At 38.3% G+C, this 22,769-nt stretch overlaps 1 protein-coding gene across 5 annotated transcripts in view; it reads left to right on the forward strand.

The window, feature by feature from the left end:
- TPD52L1 (TPD52 like 1) overlaps positions 1–22,769 on the forward strand; it is a 136,355-nt gene that overhangs the window by 31,209 nt on the left and 82,377 nt on the right. Inside the window, exon 2 of one of the 5 annotated variants that reach the window (XM_072643220.1) lies at positions 17,195–17,268. The exons of 3 other annotated variants lie outside the window; for them this stretch is intronic. In XM_072643220.1, coding sequence (XP_072499321.1) covers positions 17,226–17,268 — 43 coding nt within the window. In that variant the 5' untranslated portion in view covers positions 17,195–17,225. Of the gene's footprint in view, positions 1–17,194; positions 17,269–22,769 lie in introns of those variants that run through there. One more of the 5 variants, XM_072643216.1, reaches the window with a different exon arrangement.

Here is a 22,769-nt window from a genome sequence, read left to right on the forward strand (position 1 = left end):
AGGCTTAGTTCTACATTAAAATAATACTGTGTGTTAAAGTGTGTTTGGTAAGAACCAGGATCCTGAATGCTTAGAGGATCAGAGTAGTCTGCGGCCAAAAATTCCTTACTTTTATCATGAATTCCTAGGTGACTTGCATTTAAATTTTACTTTAATAAAGTTCTCCAGTCCTTGGGGACACAGTACCTTAATACAAATAGAAAACTTCTCAGATGATTTCATTTATTTTATTCTCAAGCATTCTTAGAGAAGACTAATTAATTAATAAGCTATTTCATCCAATCTGAGCACATGCCCTTATAATGGTGAGTTTAGTCAGACAAATTCCAAAATAAATAGTTCTTAGAACTAACCACTGAGATCCAACTGTAAGTGTGCTCAGTTTTAAATGCCTGGTTTCTAGACATATAAAGCGTTGTGGCTTCTGGTGAAGGGGCACTTAGAACAGCAGTATCAAACTCAAATGAAAGGTATCTCTGTGGGGTGCCTATAGACTTAGAAAATCACAAATTAACAGTATTATATTTTATTGATTTTATTAAATATTTCCCAATTACATTTTAATCTGTTTCAGACTCAATAACACTCTTTTTGAGTCTTTTTTGACACCTCTGACTTAGAATACCTGATTTGTAACTGGAGTTTTTGTTTTGTAAGACTGGCTACATTATTAAAAACATTCTGAAGCATAGTGAGGTGAATGTGACTTCATCCTATGGCATCTTTTTACACTAATTCTAATTTTGGAGGGGGTGAAGAACATGTTTTGGGAGTTTGCTTGCAAAGAAAGACCATTTTATCCCTTCATTAACTTTCTATTTTTGTTACTGATTCATTTTTTCTCATAATGATTCATATTGATTCTTTTGATTATGTACATATTATTGAGTGGTAGTCTGCCAGAGAGGAAGAAAGGGAGGAGATGAGTGTTTCCAATTTTTGCTTCAGTACTTTTCCACACAACCCTCTCCCCTCCTCTGCCCAACTTTCCTGTTTCCTTCTCTCTCTGAACTGATTACAAATCTGATGGAGAATAATTAAATCACACAGTGTTGGAACTGGAAAGAGTCTCAGAGATCATCTAATTTAACTTCCTCATCTTACATATAAGCAGACTGAGGTTCATGGAAGGAAAATAACTTAGGTAAGGCTAGAATTCAAGTCTCCTGACTTGGAGCCCAGAACTTTGTCTCCCTGACTAAAGTCTTCTTTGATATTATTCCATTGTTTTTCAGTTGTATCTGACTCTGTGAAACTTTTTGTGGTTTTCTTGGCAAAGATTGGAGTGTTTTGCCATTTCCTTCTCTAGCTTATTTTATAGATGGGGAAAATGAGGCAAACAGGGTGAAGTGAGTTGCACAGAGTAGTAAGTGTCTGAGACTGGATTTGAACTTGGGTCTTCCTAACTCCAGCCCTGACACTCTATCCACTGTTCCACTTAGCTCCCCATATCTCCTCCATTTCCAATTAAATTCCCAAGTTCTGAAAAAGGGGCCACAGAGAAGTTGTGCCTACCTGACCAATTTGAATACACTCATAAAATTTGCAGAGGTCTATTTTTAAACCTCTGCTGGTGTGAAGCTTTTCTAAGTCCTTGTGCCAAACAGTCAGTAAACTCTTCACCATCCGACCCCCCCCCCCCCCCCCCACTCCCTGCCAGAACTCTTTAAACCATTTGACCGTCCATTCTCCTGCTCAGAGCTCTGATGGCACAATACTCCCAGATTTGGGACTTGTAGCTAAATGAGAGAATAGAGAAGTGACTATCTTGATATTTAGGACCTGAAGGCTAATATGGCCAATCATTAGCACAGAAATTCAAGGAGAACTTGGACCAGCAGCCAAGAATTTCAGTGTCTGAAGAAAAAATATGACTTGGATGGGTACCCATGGACTCCTCAGTCTTCCTTTCCCCTTTAGTATAGTAATTAGGGGCTGGCCTAGGGATGAAGGCACAGTGGGATGAAGCATCAGGCAAAGAGATCGATAGTAACTTTAAGAAGAAAGTACTTCAGTGAATTGGGTAGATCGAGCCATATTATTGGAACAGTCTGTTGAGCTAGTTCTCTGATAGGTTTTATTTAACCTTATGGAGCTGTTGTTCCTCACCTGTTTGTCCACTTAGTCCAGGAAGGCCTGGAACTTGTCCATGTAACCCTCACCTTAGAGTCTTTGATCTCCAAGAACAGTACAAGGAAGTGTAAGAGAACCTTTACCCAAACCTTGAAACTGATGGGCAGCTGACCTAGTGTTGTTCTGCCTTCAGTCATATCTGTGAGGTCTCTGGGCCAGCTGACACTCTAAGAACTGGACATCTTTAAAGTACAAATCACAGTACCACTGGAGTAAACTGTTATGAACTGTGACCTGGACCACTTCAGGATTAGGTATGTGCCGACTTTCCCATTAGGAATCTTGCTTTGCTTTTGTGCTTTTGAATAGCAAGGTCATCAAAAAGTTAGCTTCACTTCCAACTTATTTATTTACTTAAAAATTCATAAAAAGGAAACTAGCTTTCCCTTTGGGGATCCCAACCAACATTCTAAGTACTTTGATGCTGTTTATCGACACCTTGAATTTTTTCTCAAAGACACAAAAAAAATTCAGATCAGAGTTCTTGATAGAAATTCTCTGATAGATTTTTTTAGTTGGTTAATAACTTAATTTTGTACCTTTTTGAAAAGTCATTTAAAAACAGATACCTTTTGTTAAATATCACACATTTTCCAATCTGTCCAGCATCCTTTACTACAAAGAATCAAAAAGAAAATGAAAACAAGCCTTGTTCAGGCAAACGCTGTTCCTCCTTCTCTCTCCCCTGTCCAAGTCACCTGCAGAGAAGGGAAGATGGCCTATTTTCATCAGTTCTTTGTCACCAAATTTAGTCATTACAATTATGCATTCCTCTAGTTTTGATTTTTTATTTTTCCTTCTATTTACCTTGTTGTAGTCACTACTTTTATTGTTTTCCTGGTTCTTACAACTTCACTTTGCATCATTTCATTTAAGGCTTCCCCAGTTACTCTTTGTATACATCTTTTTATGGTATCATCATATTTCACTAGTTCTTAAACCGCAGTTTGTTTACCCATTCCCCAATCATATCTTTTTTTAATTGAATTATTTTATTTGTTTTCAGCGTTTGACAGTCACTTCCATATATCTTAGATTTTTTTCCACTCCCTCATCCTCATTCCCCTCTTTTCTCCCCACTTGCCAGCGTACAATCTTATGTAGGTTCTACACGTGCATTCCTATTAAATGCATGTTGCGTAGAAGATTTAAAATGAATGGGAGAAACGATAAAACAAAACATAATACAAAAGGAAATGATCTGTTTCTATCTGTGATCCAATTCCATAGTTCTTTCTCTGGATGTGGAAGGCATTTTGCCTCAAGAGTCCATTGGAAATTTTTAAAATCTGTGCATTTCAGTGAAGTATTAAGTCTACCAGAAAACTTCCTTGCACACTGTGATTGTTGCTGTGTACAAAGTTCTCCTGGTTCTGCTCCTTTTATTCGGGATCAGATCATATAAGTCTTTCCAGGCCTCTCTGAAGTCTTCCTGTTCATCATTTCTTATAGCACAATAGTATTCCATTACAGTCATATACCACAACTTGTTCAGCCATTCCCCAGTTGATGGATATCCCCTTAATTTCCAGTTTTTGGCCACCACAAAGAGAGCTGCTATAAATATTTTTGTACTTGTGGGACCCTTTCCCATTTCTATGATCTCTTTGGGATACAGTCCTAGAAGCGATATTGCTGGGTCAAAGGGTATGCATATTTTTGTGGCCCTTTGGGCATAGTTCTAAATTGTTCTCTAGAAAGGTTGGATCAGCTCATAGCTCCACCAACAGTGAATTAGTGTTCCAGCTCTCCTATATCTTCTCCAACATTTATCATCTTCCTGTTCTGTCATGTTTGCCAATCTTATAGGTGTGATGTGGTACCTCAGAGTTGTTTTGATTTGCATCTCTCTAATCAATAGTGATTTAGAGCATTTTTTCATATGACCATAGGTAGCTTTAATTTCTTCCTCTGAAAATTGTCTCTTCATATCCTTTGACCATTTATCAGTTGGAGAATGACTTGTATTTTTGTACATTTGACTCAGTTCTCTATATATTCTAGAAATGAGGCCTTTATCCCCGAGATTAGCTGTAAAAATTATTTCCCAGTTTTCTGCATCCCTCCAAATTTTGGTTACATTGGGTTTGGTTGAGTCCTTGGTCTTAAATTGTTCTTTATGGATGCTTGCAGAGTTTTGTTTGTTTTGTTTTGTTTTTTGACATAAAAGCTTTGAATTTGGGGCATAACATTGCTGGGAATTTTCCTTTGTAGTTCTTTGTATCTTTCCTTTGCCTTTGATTGTTATAAATCTGAACAGTTTTAATTTATAATTTCTTGAAATAATATAGTGTCCATGCTTTTTAAAAAATTATTGTTTTCAGGGAGTCCAATAATTCTTAAATTAACTCTCCTTGACCTGTTTTCAGGTAAAGGTTATTTTCTTTTTAAATATCAGCTTACATTTTCTTTTGTATTTGTTTCTTTTATTGTTTCATGTAGTCATTGATTATTGTTTAGTCTATTCTAATTTTCAAGGAATCCATTTCTTCAGTATGATTCACCGTCTCTTTTTTTCCAATTTATTTATTTTTAGTTTTCAACATTCATTTCCACAAGATTTTGAGTTTCAGATTTTCTCCCCATCTCTCCCCTCCCATTACCCCAAAACACCAGGCATTCTGATTACCCCTTCTCCCAATCTGCCTTCCCTTCTATCATACCCCTCCTTTCCCTTATCCCCATCTTCTCTCTGTTCTTGTAGGGCAAGATAGATCTCTACACCCCATTACCTGTATTTCTTATTTCCCAGTTACATACAGAAACAGTTCTCACCACTCGTTTCGAAAACTTTGAGTTCTAACTTCTCTGTCTTCCTCCCTCCCTACCAGTCCCCACTGAGAAGGCAAGCAATTCAGTACAGGCCATATGTGTGTGTAGTTTTGCTAAAGACTTCTATAATAGTCATGTTGTGAAAGACTAACTGTATTTCCCTCCATCCTATCCTGCTTCCCATTTATTCTATTTACTTTTTTGACCTTATCCCTCCCCAAAAGTGTTTACTTCTAATTCCCCCCTCCTCTCATTTGCCCTCCCTTTTATCATCCCCCCATGCCCCATTTATCCCCTTATCCCCTACTTTCCTGTAGTGTAAGATAGATTTTCATACCAAATTGAGTGTGCATGTTATTCCCTCCTTAAGCGAAATGTGATGAGAGTAAGCTTCACTTTTTCCCTCTCACCTCCTACTTTTCCCCTCCATTGAAAAAACTTTTTCTTGCCTTTTTTATGTGAGATAATTTGCCCCATTCCATTTCTCCCTTTCTCCTCCCAATATATTTCCTGTCACCCCTTGGTTTTATTTTTTTACACATCATTCCTTCCTATTCAACTCAACTGGTGCACTCTGTCTACATATATATATGTATATATATGTATGTATGTATGTTTGTATGTATGTATGTATAATCCCTCCAACAACCCAAATACTGAGAAAAGTTTCAGGAGTTACAATTATTGTCTCTCCATGTAGGAATGTAAACAGTTCAACTTGAAGCCCTCTGTAGTCCTGTCCTTACTGTGGGGAGGTCAAGACTGGGCTGTGCTCCATTCCACGCTCAGTGTGATAGACCTTTCCTGTTGGCCTTCCAGGCTGTCTTGGGCCGGAAATCTCTTTCACTCTGTCATTTTGTGGCTTCTACTGCTATAGAATTTGTTGAGTAATTTTTTACAGGTATTTTATGGACTTTGCGGGAGAGCTTCTAGAGGTGCTTCCTTCTACTCCACTGTCTTGGCTCCTCCCACTCACCATCTCTTTTAAACTATTCTCCTGATTTTTTCTCCAGAGCTTTCATTTCATTTTTTAACTCTTGATTCAACTTTTCTATGTATCCTTGCAGTTCTTGTGGAAAATTCCTTTTTCCTTTGACTCTGCTTGAAGTTATTACAGTTACTTCTTGCTTCTTTTGGGGGAATCTCTAGATTTGCAGTATTTTTTTTTATATCAATGTTTTCTTTGATTTACTCATCCTTCCAAGTTTAATTGGAGCTATATGCCAGGGTCAGACTCTGCCTCCTACTGTTCTTTTGTGTAGGTTTTTCAGATTGGCTTAGTCTAGTCCAGGATTTTGTGGTTTCTTACTCTGACCTCTGCTTACTGAGAATTAGACCTCCCCAGATCTGTGACTTTCAGAGTGTTTGGTCTTCAGAGCCCTATCTGATGTCTCAGCACAGAATGTTAGGGACCTCAGAACACTTGGGTTTGGGTGGTCCCAAGCTGAATGCCCAGGCACCATGCTGATCACTGTCTGGTGCCACTCCTCAGAGGTTCTGAGATTCTAAGGCCTTCTGACCACAAAGGAGCTTTCTTGGTAAAGACCTCTGCTTTTGCTGTCTCCTGATACAGATCCTTGAAGGGAATGCTTGTCTCTGGGAGCATCAGGAGGCCACCCCTACCTTGGCATCAGCTTTGCTGTCCTTCTTTCTTGTTACCCATGGGCTTCTGGGCTGAACTCTTAGGTTTTTTGATCCCTATTTGGTTTGGTGTGAATTTCAGAATTTTGCTGTAGTAGTTATGTAGGAGCTGGGTAATTGCTTCCTATTCAGGCATTGTTGTCAGGCATTTATTGCCATTTCTTTGGGCATTTCTAGTGCCACTGCCGGCTATGCAGGGGATAGCAGAAGGCCAGAAGGGATTTCAGAATAGAGTTCTAACTACAGCTTTCACTCCAAAGGCAAACCAGGGCTCTTTAAGCCCTTTCCCTCCTCTCTGCCTCCTCCAACACACACACGCACGCACACCCACATGCACTCTCTTTCTCTCTCTCTCTCTTTCTTCCCGCCCCCCCCTCCCTCTTAAGCTGCAGGGAAGAGTCTTATGTTGCTAACCCTGTCATATAATATTGCTTCAGTAGCTATTTCAACAGTCTAGTGAGATGTGGATGTTCTACAGGTATTCCATCAGCTTTTGGAACAGTTTCATTGACATCCTGTGTCTTCTATAATGAGCTTTAACAATTAGGCTTAACAGTAGTGTTCTGTAGCTCTGCTTAAATGGATATGTAAAAAGATGGTTTATGATAGAATAGCCAAATCACTTGCTGAATATAGATGGTTCAAAAAAGCCATCTGCATATCAGAAATTTTGCATGGCTATATAATGCTGTGCAGTGACTGCTGGCAGGCCAGCAGTGCAGATAAGAAATTAAGTTGGCAAATTTGAGCATTAGTATACCCACTTTTCAGTTCAGTAGACAGCTGTATAAGACCAGCATATAACATAGAATCTGGTACATTACAAAGTAAGGACTTAATATATTTGTTTATTTGAATTGAAAGCTACATCACAGTCTTAATATATATTCACTGGAGAGGCTAAGTGACTCATTTGTGATAGTTACACAGGTAAAGGAAAGGGCTAATAGTGAGTCATCAATTTATTCCATCTCCCTCACCAATATGGCATTTAGGCAGATAGCAGAGTTTGCCTCATCCTAGAACACAAAAACATGTAAACATATCTAGTTATACAGCTGCCACGTTATTTCAGGCTCTGATCACCTCTCACCTGGATTATTGCCATGGCCTCTTATTTGGATTCTGCCTCAACTCTCTCCATCCCAGTCCATCCTCCAGACTAATACCAAAGTGATTTTCCTTCAGGATCAGATATTAAATATAAGGTCCTTTTAAGCTTTTAAAGCCTTTCTTAACCTTGTTCCAATCTGTCTTTCCAACCTCATTGTACATTATTTCTCCCCCTTAACTCCCTTCTCCCCATTCCCTTTCACCCTAAAATGCAGCCAAAGTGGCCTTCACTCTGTTTTTCACATAGGGCACTGCATCTCCATGCCTTTGCAATGGCCATTCCTCATTCCCAGAATATTCTTCCTCCTCACCTGTCTCACAGAATCCCTTTCTTCCTTCAAGATGAAGCTCAAACACCATCTTTTACAGGCAGTCTTTCCTAACCCCTTCCTCTTAATCTGCTTTGTATTTAACTGTTTCATATTTCTTTGTATTCTATTTGTATTTATTCTTTATATGCTTATCTATGTCCCTGTTGTCTTCCTAATCCCCCTAGAGATTATTTTATTCATTGTATTTGTATCCCTAGCACCTTGCAAAGTTCCTAACATAGAAGTAAATAAATAATAATTGATTGATTATGTCAGAATTGCAGACTTTTATGGGTCAAGAAAACCAGTAATTAGCTCAGCACCACAGCAGCAAATATTAGCTTAGTAAATTAACCATAAATAGCTACATAGGTATGCTATCGACATAATATTTATAGAACTTTTTTGTATTCACTCAAGTCGTGACTTTTTCCTACCATGTCTTAGAATCATATCTCCCACATTTAGATGTGGAAAAAGAGAATTTATCTATATAGCATCTATCACTTTGGAGTCATGTCTTTATTTCCAAGTCCTTTTGGTTATTTTGGACACTTCTAGATTCATCTCCAAGAGATGACTAATCTATCTCCCAGCTAGTGAGAGAAAAGTAAAGAGAAATGAGGTGATTTGCCTAGAGACACACAACCAGTAAGTGGCTGAATTGGGTGTGCCTTGAAATGAGGTCTTCTTTTTACAGGGTGTTCCAAAGTTCGTTGTGCAGTTTTAAGTTTTAATAGTTGAAAATTGCACTGAAAACTTTTGGAACACCCTATATATAACTGGAAGGATCTGAAACTGAATATTTGGATGCAAAGGTCCAGGAGAGGTCATTAATAGAAAAGAGCTGCAGTTCTCTTTCCTTGCTTTTGCTCTGTTCCATGTTTTTTTTATCAATGATTTGGATGACATTTTTGTCTTATATGAAGATACCATGAAGCTGGGAAGGGTAAATGTAGAAGTGGAATCCAAAAAGATCTTGACAGATTTGAATGAGAGACTTATAAGTTTAGACCTGGAGAGGACTTTGCAAATCACCTGTCTAGTTCAACTCTCTTCATATATGGATGAGGAGACCAAAGCCCCCACAAGTTGTGACCTGCTCATCATCACACAGGTAATGAATAAGAGAGTCCAGATTCAAACACAGGCTCTCTAATTCCAAATACAGCATGGAAAGAAAGGCCCACACTTGGGTTTAAAAAATATGTATGTAAATGTACTGATTCAAGGAATCATGGTTAGACAACAGTAAATGTGAAAAGGACTTGGGAAACTTAATGACCTGCCATGCAGTGTAAATCGATGGTGTGACGTGACAAACTAGCAAATTTGTTATTTGGTTGCAAAATACTGTACTCAGAAAGTGAATGTAGTTGAAAGAATACTGAATTGGACTTGGGTTCTAATTACATTTCTACTTACTATGTTACCTTGGGAGAGATTAAATGCAGTCAACATTTATTAAGTGTGATCAACATTTATTAAATGCCTGTTTTAGGACAGACACTGTGCTAAGCAGGTCCCTTCAGCTATCTGGATCTCAGCTTTACCATCTGTAAAAGAGGGAATTGGACTAGTTGACTTCTTAGTTTCCCTTCCAACTTTAAATATGTGATTCTGTGATCCTTCAGGCCTATTTTCCATAATTATGGCTAATAGATTAAAGCAGGGATAATAACAAGGGAGGGAGGGAAGAAGAGATAGAGACACAGAGAGAGAGAGAGAAATACTGACTTGAGAAGCGTCCTACTTTATAGCATTTTATTGAAAGATGAACATCAAACCTTTCACTAACCCCCAGAGGAACAACTAAATAATAGCACAGTGCAATAATCTATCTTCATAATCATATTCTTATTGTCAAGAGAATGATAGCCTGAGTAATGTAACAGAGAAGAATGTATATCCTAGAAAGTTTTCCCTAAAAATTGATAATATAAAAAAAGATTAATCTTTTAAAGATTGACTTCACCCATATGAAAAATTTACTTCGGTGGAACATCACCTCATTTCCTTATGATTTTGCAGAAGTCAACATTATTATATTTAATTGTTTTAGTATCTACAGAGTATGGGGAAAATGAGGGAGAACATCTTAAACATTTTTGTTTTTGTGGATATGTTTGCAAAATTCCCTTCTCATGTTCTTAATTTTTGTTCCTAAAACAGACAGGTAATGTGAAGATCAAATGCATTATTGCATTAGCCACAGAAGCATCTGGGTTAACTCTAATGTTCTAATTACTGTTTCCCTGATGTACAAACTTAATTATAGTCTTTAATATGTAAATATGTTTTGAAGTGTTGTCTTACAAAAAAGGAAATAGATGTTTGTCTGTTGGGCATCTGTCTGTATCCATGGAAGATTAATAATCTCAAAATATTTTTATAAACTATTTTGTAAATGTAATTGTATTCTCTGTTCTCCTGTACAGATAACAACAGCCAATCTTTATATAGTTCTTTAAGGTTTGCAACATACATTACAAATATATCATTTGGTCTTCACAACAAATTTGTGAGATAGATGTTGTCATTCTCATTTTACAGATGAGGAAGCTGCAGCTTAGAAGGTTTAAAGGACTTTAAAGTCCTGTGTCATCATATATATTTAGCATCATATTAAATATATGTTTTAGCATTAGTAGATGTCATAGCCAGGTCTTTCTAACTTCAAATCCAGTATTATATCTACAGTGCCATCCTACCTATCAGACTTTGGTTGGATAAGTCAGTAATGCTCAGTTCTGTCTTTAATATACACAACATTGGTTCATAGATATATGAACTCATCCTTTTCTTAAGGTACTCAACCTACCTTTGCAGCCTTATTTCGCAATACTTCCTTTCACACATGCTTCATTCCAGCTAAGCTATTCCCAGTCTTCTGAACACTCCCACCTACATGTGTTCCCATTTTTGCCTATTGATACTTTTCTCTTCTTTCAAAGCCCAGTTTCTGGTGCCACCTCCTCACTAATCCTCCATGATCTCTCTCTCTCTCTCTCTCTCTCTCTCTCTCTCTCTCTCTCTCTCTCTCTCTCCTCTCTCTCTCTCCCTCTCTCCCTAAAGATTTTATTTATCTTTTTTTAGAACACTTTGGATTGTTCCTTTTCTTTTCTCATATTGAATGACTGAAATGAAAAAGTGTTTATTAAGTGCTCAGTGTGTGCAAAGCATCATGCTGAACTCTGAGAATACAAATAGATAAGTTGGACCCAGTCCCTGATCTGAAGAAGCTTATATTCTAATGGGGAGGACAATATATAGAAGAGATCTTAGCTGCAAATAAGATGGAAATGAGTGGGATAGACTTAGTGAAGACTCCTCAGATTGTAATTTTTCTCCCAGGGGTGAGGTAAGGCCTAAAGGCTCAAGGTTACAATATTTTTAGAATAGAATAGTTCCATATAAGAATATAAAACTGTGTAGTGTATTAGGGTCTCAATGATTGGACAAAACTTACATAATTCCTCGATGTCTTCATTTCAAAAGGGATTGGTTAGATTTCGTGTCTAGAATGTAAGACCATATTCTCAGCTAATGAGGATAATGGTCAGTGGGTGGAGGAGGGACTTGCGTTAGGGTCTATATAAATCACTGCCCTTTTCTTTGTCTTCGGCTTTCCTGATCCTACAGGTAAGCCCCGCTTCTCGAGAATCGAATAAATCACTTTTCTGTCATCACTTTTGAGAGGCCTCTGAGTAATTGATTTATGTAGGGACTTGAGCCATCCCACACAGAAAGATCCTGTGGTCCTTAGGGTTCAGTGGCAAAGAATCTGATAATGAATGTGTGTCTTCTTTAGTATCATTTCCATTGGTAAGATCATATTGGATTCCAATTTTGAATGACTTGATGGTGCCTTTGGTGGTGAGAAACTTTTCAAGTTTTTCAAGTTTTCAAGGCTGCTGAGGATGTTTGGGGGCTGGTGAGCATGTCAAAGCAGTTCATACAGTTTCCCAGGTGGTATTTGACCTGAAAGCTAGGCCAGTGTCCAGGGTGGGTACTACTACCATGTGCTTGGATAGATCACCTTGTTTCAGTCTCATTTGTGTGCTTGTTGCATCTGCTTTATGAAATTAAAGCTCTTGAAAGCAAGGACTATATCATTTTTCAGGGGTTTTTTTTCATTTTTTTATTTTTGTTTTGTTTTTTACTTACAGTGCCTTGCACATAGTGCTTAACAAATTGAAGCATAGCCCAGTGTCCAGATAAATTACCATCAAAATAGTCCTGTGCTTTTTCCTTCTACGTTTAAATAGGTAACTATACAGTGTTTTTATGTACTGTCCATCTCATCACTTGGATATCTGGGGAGATTTACAAGCATTGCATCCTGTTGCCCTAATGTTACTTGACAGACGAGGGTCAATATAGCCACCCAGCCAGTAGGCATAGAATTAGGATTCAAATTCATCATCTTATAGGTGTCAGCTTTCAAGTTGTTGCAGAGTCCTTAAATGATTAGACAGGAAGGGTTCTGGCTTTAATTAGGTCAGTTTTATGCTTAACTCTCCTACTAGAGAGCTACAGAGAAGATTTCTATATGACATAGGCCCTCTGAGTGATATGAAGCTTCATTTACATTCTGAAAATATTTCCTTAAGCCTAACCTTTATCATGTTTGCTAATATTTCACTTATCTGTTTGCTTTTATCGTGTGTTTAGGTAACATCTGTTTATACTCCATATAGTAATCCCTGCCATACAATCAGATATTAGGTCAATCTTTAATTTTCTTCTGCAAGCTAAATTCTAATGGTTTTCAAATTTTTCCTTTAATTTTTATTTTCCAACTTAATTAATTTACTTACCCTCTCCTCCATCTTATTTCTCATTTTTTGGGAGACCAAAGGGGATTTGTGCTTATGTAGGGGACACTGGAGTATGGAAATTCCCTCCACTGATGTAGTTTGGTATCTGTTTTGTAACTTACAGTTTTAGGGAGTGACTGAGAGATTAAGTGATGTACACATAGCCACATAACTAATGTGTATCACAAGCAGAACGAGAGAGAGAGAGAGAGAGAGAGAGAGAGAGAGAGAGAGAGAGAGAGAGAGAGAGAGAGAGAGAAAGAGAGCGAGCACTAGGCACTGCTAAGTCCTGGAAACATAAATACAATCAAGCAAGACCATCTTTGCCTTCAGTGACATCATATTTGGATAGGGGAAGAGAATGTATTAAAGGATATATTAGAGGACTGTATTAAAGGACTACTTGTAGAGGTATGATTTGGGACTGCTAGCTAGGAATTGAGGTGCAGGCCTGTTTCTGGGTAAGATAGGGCTCATCTGTCAGAGCCCAGGCTAGTTCCACTAGGGTATTACAAACCTTTGGTGGGAAGAAGATAGGAGTGATGGCCAGTGAAGGTGGCAGGGTTTGAGATTGGTGACTGGGAAGAGTAAAATGGAAAGAATTAGAGCTCAGGGTGGTCCAGGAGCAGAGCCCAATGTTCTAGAGGGCTTTATGACTGGAGTTTAAGTAACAATAGTTTGAAATTAGAGACCATTGAAGTCAGAAGGAAGCCTGCATACAATCTACCATGTTGCACTTTCATGATTTCCCCATAATATTTTATATATGGAGATTTTATGCTGATCTCTTTTTTCCTAGCACCAATATTCTATGGTTTTATGAAATAACAGACTGGATACCCTCACCACTGACCGCTTTAAAGAATATGAATTTTTACCTTAATGAACCCAAATTCCATTAAATGGTTACCTGACATTTTGACTATCTGTGGTCTGTCTACCCAGCCCCTAGGAGAACAGGTTAAATTGAAACTATCCTATCTCCCTCCAGGGTTAACTCACCAGGGCTTTTTGGGAGCATGTTAGAGTTGGGATGTGTACCTCGCAATGAGTACTGAAGAGTGTGACTACTGCAGCAGGTTGAAAAGAGATGCTCTTGATGAAATTTCTCCTAATCTGTTAGTTTGGAATAACTGTTTACCAGGGTATTGAATGTCATACATAGACCAATGCTCACTACGTTAGGCTGGTCCTGCTGGTTCAAGAGGGGAATTGAAAGAAGGTATTTCATAGCTCATGTAACAAAAGGAAGTTTACTCAGCTTTCAGTGGAAGGATATTTAGATTAGGGAAAGATACTCAGTTGAGGATCTAGTGACTACAATGAACATACTACTTCCCTGCTTCCATCCAGCCTTTAGTGATCTCTACTGGCCAAGCCTCTGGGTCCAAGTAGAATTCTTCCTGGAGAGTTTTTTGTGCTTGGCTGACCAGGAAGCTTTGTCAGCCAATTAAATCTCAAGGATGGTTTCACTGCCATTTAATTGAAAGAATTAGCCCATCCTCCATGAAAGGACAGTCTGGTAGATATTTCTTCCACCACACAGGGCTTTGTCAGAAATGTTGTGCTAATAATGTCCCAGAAATGAACTATGAAGCACATAGTAACTATGGCTTGGAACAGCGGGGAAGATGTAGAAGGAATATCTATCTAAGCCCAGGTTAGAATTTTTCCCACAAATTTACGGTTTTTCCAAATGCCCCAGTTGTTCAGGGCACTTCTGTGATCTAATCAGTATTATTTTACCTTTTCAGTTTAACTTAGATATTACCATCCTCTCCTAGTTTCTTGGCTCAACAAGAAAATGCATCTTTGAAGGCTTAGGCTACTTGAACCTGTACAAAGACTTTAATTTCTTTTGGCGTTAAAAAAAATAGGATTACATTTTGGGGAAGCTATTTGTTTACTCCTCTGCTTTTCTTTACTAGTTCCTTGAATAACATCTAGATTAAAAAGAAAACCTTCTCAAAATAGTTGCACTGACCTGTGCAAAGGATATTGTAATGCATTCTTAGCAAACTATTCATAATTCTCTATTATGCTATGTCTGTGTTTCCTTCTGATCACCATATCTTAGCAATTACATTGACACATTGAGGTGTGTCCAGGGGAAGACGATCAGGATAATCAGAGGGTTGTAGACCATAAGCAGATCTCTGAAGAAGTGGAATATTCAGCTCAGATCATTGAAAAGGAGACTTTTGGGAAAACATGATAGATTTGTTTTATAAAAAAATTTGAGATACTATTGTTGCAAGACGGATTAGATTTGTTCTGCTTGGCTTCAGAGGGTAAAAGCAGTAAGCAGAAATTATAAACAGAAAGAGTTAGGCCCGAGATAAGCAAAAATTTTCTAACTTTCAGAGCTGTTCAAAAGTGGAATGGTCCGTGCCCGGAGGTGATCGTTTCTCATTCATTGGATGTCTACTGGCTGATGATGGACAGAGGTTCACCTGTTGCCCATGTTGTAGTCAGGATTCTTGTTTAGTTGTATAAGTTCAAACAGGTGACCTTTGAGGTTTCTTCTAACTCTGAAATTGTCTGGGATTTTCGTTATGTTCTCATAATTTTAAAGGACACAAAAAGAAATTTTGTTGGTAATTCTGTTCATGTAAATTTCATATGCATTTGTACAAACTGTCTATTTATATGTAGGGCTACGGGGAAAGAGCAAAGAAAGGATGTTATGTCCAGTTTCCTTTGCTGTTACTCTCAGAGCTACAAAGCAATTTTGAACAATACTTTCATATTTTATAACATCATTTTAGTTTAAATACTGTAGCCAAAAGCTTAAAGAATCTGGACCATTACTCAAAGTGACATTATGATTTTTAACTTTTAAAAAAACTCATCTTGTCTTCGATAACCTAGAATATCCTCCCTTTATTTTTCATTCAGTTTAAATATTCTATTAAATATATCCATTAAGGCCCATTAAATACTGCTTCTTCCATATATCCTTCCCACATTCCCATAGTGAGAAGTGATCTCTCTCGCTTGAATTGATTTGTCAAAGCTCTTCATTTGTACCTCTAAAGATTTTACATTCCAATTTCTATTACAGATATTTATCTCAGTGTCTCCTCCCTGCTGTACCCCAAGTAGAGGTAGCACGGAATAATTGAAAGCTCCGGACTTGGTAACAAGAAGACCTGGGTTCAGATTTAGCCTGAGATACTGTGTGAAACCCCCTCCCCTTCCTCTACCCCTAAAAATAACTTAACCTCTTATGGATTCAGTTCCTTCATCTGTAAAAAAGAAGAATTGTACTAGATGGTCTAAGTTCCCTTTAGCTCTAACTCTGTAATCCTAGGACACAAACTATATACAAATTATACAGTCTTTAAAGACAGAAACAGGACTGTTTTATTCAGCACCTGGTACCAGTGCCTTGATGTAATTAGTCAAACTGTCATAGACATTGGGGATGCAAGTCTTAGCTAATAACAGGTAAGATTTATATATTTCTTACTGTGTGCCAGGCACCATGCTAAGTATTTTACAGTTATTATCACAGGCATTCCTCACTACAACCCTAGCAGGTAGGTGCTATTATTATCCTCATTTTACAGATGAGGAAACTGAGCCAAAAAGAGGTTAAGTGACTTGCCCAGGGTCACACAACTGGTGTGAGGTCAAATTTGAACTCAGGTCTTCCTGACTCAAGGCCCAGTGCTCTGCCTCTTTTGCCACCTAGCTGCAAAGAATCAAACTATCTACCAGCACAAAGCTTACATTCTAATGGGGTAGACAAGGATGTTATAAATATGTATGAAATCAATACAAATTAGTTTAATCCATAGTAGTTTCAGGGGGATTATTCTCTAAGCAGTTAAAAAGGATCAGCAATGGTTTCATGTAGGTGTTGAGCTGAATCTTAGAGGAAGAGATGAGGAAGCAATATAAAAACTTATTGTAGGTTATTTTTCTATTTATGGCACATAATGTAATTTCATGTTCTGTTAAATTGATACTGTTTTTTAGCATGCTGATAAGTTGTCTCCACAACTACATGTATGGCAAAAGAATAAGATTAATAAGTAACTAATCAAACTCTTCTGGCCTCTGGGTTGGCACTCAGTCAAGCCCTAGAGGATTCAGATGGAGACCCTTACCATTTTGAAATTAGAGTACAGAGTTTGAAAAGGGAGAGGTCAATCCCTTCCCATCACGGTACTGTTAACATTGTGATCTCGTGAGTTCCCTGTAATAGAAGTGCTGGTTGGATAACGGTTTTTGAGGGATATTTAGAAAGAGATTTTTGTATTTTGTGGGGGGTTGAACTAGATGACTTGTAAGGTCTCTTCCAGTTCTCTTGTGAATAAATCAACAAAAATGTGGACTGACAAGAGCTGTACTAATGAATTAGGGATTTATCCCCGGGCATCTTTTTTTTCTACCTAGGAAGAAGCCGTTGGCACTCTGCCCTAGTTTTATGCTTACTCCCTGCTTGGATGAAAATAGTCAAGAACTGACACGTATGCATTTCCAGCCCTGAGGAGCCGCAAGTTCTAGTAGATGTTGATTATAAGAGGGGCAAAGACCAAATCCTGGGGTTGGAAAGGAAAGGGGGTTGAAGTTGTGGGTACGATTATGATTTTGCTGGGAATATAGTGATGGTACACATTTAGTCCTTCCCTATGCATTGGCCTACCTTTCTCCACAGACACACCTCTGGCCTAAGCCCCTAGTCAGAAGCATGGAGAAGTCGAGATGTCTTGCTAGCTGTATATATGCTGGCCATATACCTACTTAGAAGAATTTGGGGGCAGGGGGAGTATATCAGTAAGCACCCCAAAATACACTGTGGCCTGCTATCATAAGTTCTTAGATCTGCACCTCTAAAAGGAAAGGCAACTTTTGATGGATTAACAGTCTCTAACCAAGCAATATCATTCACCTAGTTCAGGGGAGTCAGTACCCTGAACTTCAGAGAAAATACAGAGAAATCAAATGTCAACAGACATGGCTTCCTTCACCTGACCGTTAACAGATAGATCCAGCTGTCTGACCATAGTTACCAGAGAGTGAAGCACTGACAACTGGGTTTTCCATGTGGGGGCTTTCTTAGCAGCTTCCCAGATTCCTCATCTGGCCAAAGAACACTTTCAGTCAGTAGGCCCCCCCCAAAAAATCTTACCCTCAGAGTATTTATACCTTTTTTAGAGCCAGAGGGCATCCTAACCCTTGTGAACTAATGCCTCATTAACAGAAGGTGTGGGCCTTCCAACATGTCTTCCCTAATCAAACTCCCATTAATAGATGGGGAAGATCTTTAATCATGTTAACAATACAAATACATATACTGTTTCTAGTTAAAGAAACTCTTGTTTCTGTACTTTACTCCTAGTAAAGACTCTTGGTTGATAAAGGCAAGATTCAATCAGAGGCATTTGATTATACTAAAACATAAACAGCAAAAGATCCCACTTTGTTTGCCATCACAGGGAGGAGTGTTGAGGATGGAAAATGCCAGCCTTCCTTTCTTCATTCCCCACTCTCATCTCATATCCTGCCCCCATTCCAGAGCATTTAAATGCTTTGTTACAGTGACAAAAAAGGGACCAATAGCAAGTGGGGGGCATATATTCCAAGTGTGGGGCCCTTGAATTCTCTGTTGGAGGACCCAACCATAGAAAGAAAAAGAGGAGAGGGATGGGAATGAGCATTTGTGGTGACATCTATGTGCCAGACACTATTCTAAGTGGTTTACAAATGTTATTTCATTTAATCCCTTTCCTTTCCCCATCCCCTGCAGCAATTCTCTGCCCTGGAAGCCCCACAGAATGAAAATGCTGTGCTGCTTTTCTGGTAGAAATGAGATAGATACTATGGGACACAGTTGGCTTGTAGTTGCCAGGGCAACCTCCCTTTTGCTAAACAGATTCCTAACTGGGGTGGAGGGAAGTTCTAGGGCCATGTGGGGAAGTTCTCTATTCTCAGGGTATGGCTAACTAGTGTGCTAACATCCTCATACACATGAAGAACAGAAGAGACTCCAGTCAGCAACTTCTCTTTTTAATGGACTAGAGAGGGAAAGGAATGGACATATTGTTCATTCATTTCTGGGTCACTAAAATGAAAGACCACTCCTTGATCTCATTTCATTTTCTGTGAAAATAGAATAGACCAGTTTAACAACTTGAAGGGAAGGTTTGTGGGTATATTTTGATCAGGTAATTCCTCAACATACCCAACCTGGTTGTATCACAGATTGAAGGTTGATTCACCTGAAGCTGGAGGGGTGGGAAATTACTAAAACAGCCAAAACTGTATCACCCTCCTGTCCAAAAAAACAAACAAAATAAAACAACCATCCAGACAGATCCAGTATATGCTCTTAATCTACAGATTCCGTAGGATCTTAGATTTAGAGGTGGAAGAAGGACCTCAAAAGTCATCTAGTGCAACTGTCTCCTTTTACAGATGAGAAACTGAGGCACAAAGAGATTAAATTGTTTACTTACTTTTTGATCCATCAGAATCATGTGAAAATTCTGAATCTTTGAATTTACTGCCATTTGTTTAAAAGGTAAGAATATCAGAAGGCATGGTGTAGCTCCTATTTTTAAGGAGTTTTTTCAAATTAAAAATGGATCTCAGGGAAGAAGCCTCACTATGACTTCCAGTGAAATACATAAATAATTTACTTTCCATGCTGTACAGAAATTTGTTAACTTTATCGGAGGTCATAGATGAAAATGTTTTGAAAATGATAGCATGGCAGAGCTGGCAGGACCCCAAAGATACAACCCCTTCATTTTATATAGGAGGAAACTGGACCAGGAAAATGAAATTACTTGTCCAGGGTCACACACTTAGTTCGCAGTCAGGCTGGGATGAGCCCCTAGGGCTGCTAGCTACTTCCTAGTCCTGTGTTTTTTGCATCACACCTAGGAGTAGGCTGGTAAATATTTAACAACTGACTCTCCTTATGGTAGTCTATATTATTTTTTAAAAGTCCAGAAACATGTGCAGTGTATAACACCTATGGACCTTCTGCCTATAAATGAAGGTGGACTGGAGTTGTTTTCTTATATTTCTTCATTCACATTTTATTTGATCTTTTAATTTTGTTCCATTCACTTTTAATTTTTTTGTTATGTGGTTCTTTCCATTTATATTGTTAGAGTTACTGTGTGTATTTTGATTTTCTTAGCTCTGTTTACATCACTGCATCAATTCATGTAGATCTTTTTATACTTCTCTATATTTATCACAGACTTTGAATTTTCTTCTTCCTGTTTTTTTTTTATTTTCCCTTGTTGCTTACTTTCCGACTCTTTCCCCTCACGATGGTGGTTTCCCTAGGGGCTAGATCTTAAATCTTCTCAGCCTCCTTCAGGGTTATCACCCTGGGGCTCTAAAGTGATTTTGGGAGGTCAGAACTCCCCCTATCTTAATGCTCAGCTCTTTTCCTCAGACTTAGTGCTGACACCTCAGAATCCTATTCCATCTTCCACCTCCTGCCCTTAACCCCACTGTTTCTTGAACTGCCTCATTCCCCCATTCCTTATCCCTTCACTCTGCTGCAAAAATATTTTACATGAAAAATTTGGCAAAACTTTTGCAACCTGCACTCCAGATCTCTATAGCACTAAAAAGGAGGAGAGGGTTGGGGGGAACGGGGTGGTGTTGTTTTCTTTGTTTTTGGGGGAAGTGTTGTTTGTTTGTTTTTAGCAAATCCAAGCATTGAGTCCTTGGATTATCTCGTGCAGCCAGCCTCAGAGCTAACAGCATGGTTGAAGTGGGGGAAGGGATGCAGTAGTGAGCTGAGGGTGGGTGTTAGCTCATTGCTGTCATTTTTTAAACCTTATTTTGGGTTCCAGGTGACTTAGACCCTGGACAGAGCTGAAGCTGCCTTACCTTTGACACACAATTTCTGTTTTGGAAAGGTTTGAGAGGTGGTAGGAATCAGGGATAATGTCTAATCCTCCATCATGTGACATGGAAGACTGTAAATTTGCATTATTGATGTTTCTCCATCACTTTCTTAAGCCTAGATAATCAACAATACAAAAAATCAAGCCCTGATATATATTGTTTGTTGATTTCTGAGGTAGAAATATTCACATAGAAAATTGAATAGTTCCCATTGGAGCTGGCTCCAGGACACCCTCAAGTTGATGGTATTTTTTTTTTATGCTAGACTTCATATGTCTCCATTGTTTTTATTTTAGTAGCTGAGGCCTTCTTAGTTTGATGATGGACTGAATTCCCTACAGTAGTTTATATTCTAACATGTTTGCTTGACTGCTTTATTACATACTGTTAATAGAATCAGCAATGTGTAAAACTTCTATGGAGATACATTTCTAAAGAGGTTACTACATTTGGAAAATGGGTGATTATTAAACCTTTTAGTTACCTAATGCTGTCATAGATTTTATACAGTTATTTGTCAGATTTGGTGTTTAAGGTCCAAGCTATTATTAGGATTATTATATGAAAGCTTTTCTTTCTGGTTGTCCCCTTAAAACAATTTTTAAGGATTTTCTGAAATAAAAATTGCCTCTAACTTAAATTTTCCATATGCCTGGTGTTTCTAAAGCTCCAACATCTTTATTGGAGCTTAGCTTCTATTGCAATACAGTTTTTAGAATCAAAGGCAACAGAGGTTTAATAGATGCAGCTTCTTGGTCAGGAAGACCTCACTCAGTTCAAGTCTTTTTTGTGGCACACTGGCTGTGTGACCCAGGACCAGTACTTAGCCAGGACTCAGCCCCTCCCCCCCAAGAGTTGTAGAACTATGTTGGCAGAATAGGTGTCTTGACTGGGAGTTGGCTAAACCAGGGTTTCTTTTTTTTTTATTTTTTATTTTTTTATTTTTTTTATTTTTTTAATGTTTAACAATCACTGCCATACAATTGCGATTTTATCCCTCCCCACCCACCCCCCACTACCTCCCTCCCTCCCCACGACTGCATACAATTCTGTATAGATTCTACATATACTTTCCTATTGAGTATATTTTCACTATAGTCATGCTATGTAGTCAGACTAAGATAAATGAAAGAATCCGTATAACAAATCAGAACATGATACACAAACACATACACATACACAAACATGATCTGCTACATTATGTGAGTGACTTCCATATTTCTCTCTCTGAGTGTGGAAGGCATTTTGCCTTGAGGTCCACCATTGGGATTTTTTTTTTTTTTCAGAAGTTCTTGTGTTATTACAAAAATCTAAGTCTACCAGAAAAAACTCTCACACACTGTGGTTGTTGCTGTGCATAAAGTTCTCCTGGTTCTGCTCCTTTCACTCAGCATCAGGTCATATAAGTCCTTCCAGGCCTCTCTGAAGTCTTCTTGTTCATCATTTCTTATGGCACAATAGTACTCCATTACATTCATATACCATAATTTATTCAGCCATTCCCCAATTGATGGACATCCCCTTGACTTCCAGTTTTTGGCAACTACATAGAGTGCTGCTATAAATATTTTTGTACATGTGGGACCCTTTCCCATTTTTATGATCTCTTGGGGATATAGTCCTAGTAGTGATATTGCTGGGTCAAAGGGTATGCACATTTTTGTAGCCGTTTGGGCATAGTTCCAAATTGCTCTCCAGAATGGTTGGATGCGCTCACAGCTCCACCAACAATGAATTAGTGTTCCAACTCTCCCACATCCTCTCCAGCATTTATCATTTTCTTGTTCTGTCATGTTTGCCAATCTTATAGGTGTGATGTGGTACCTCAGAGTTGTTTTGATTTGCATCTCTCTAACCAATAGTGATTTAGAGCATTTTTTCATATGATTATAGATAGCTTTAATTTCTTCCTCTGAAAATTGCCTGTTCATATCCTTTGACCATTTATCAATTGGGGAATGACTTGTATGATTATACATTTGGGTCAGTTCTCTATATATTCTAGAAATGAGGCCTTTATCCCCGAGCTTAGCTGTAAAAATTTTTTCCCAATTTACTACATCCCTCCGGATTTTGGTTGCATTGGGTTTGGTTG

This window comes from Notamacropus eugenii, chromosome 2 (assembly GCF_028372415.1).
Source record: "Notamacropus eugenii isolate mMacEug1 chromosome 2, mMacEug1.pri_v2, whole genome shotgun sequence".
Lineage (NCBI taxonomy): Eukaryota > Metazoa > Chordata > Mammalia > Diprotodontia > Macropodidae > Notamacropus > Notamacropus eugenii.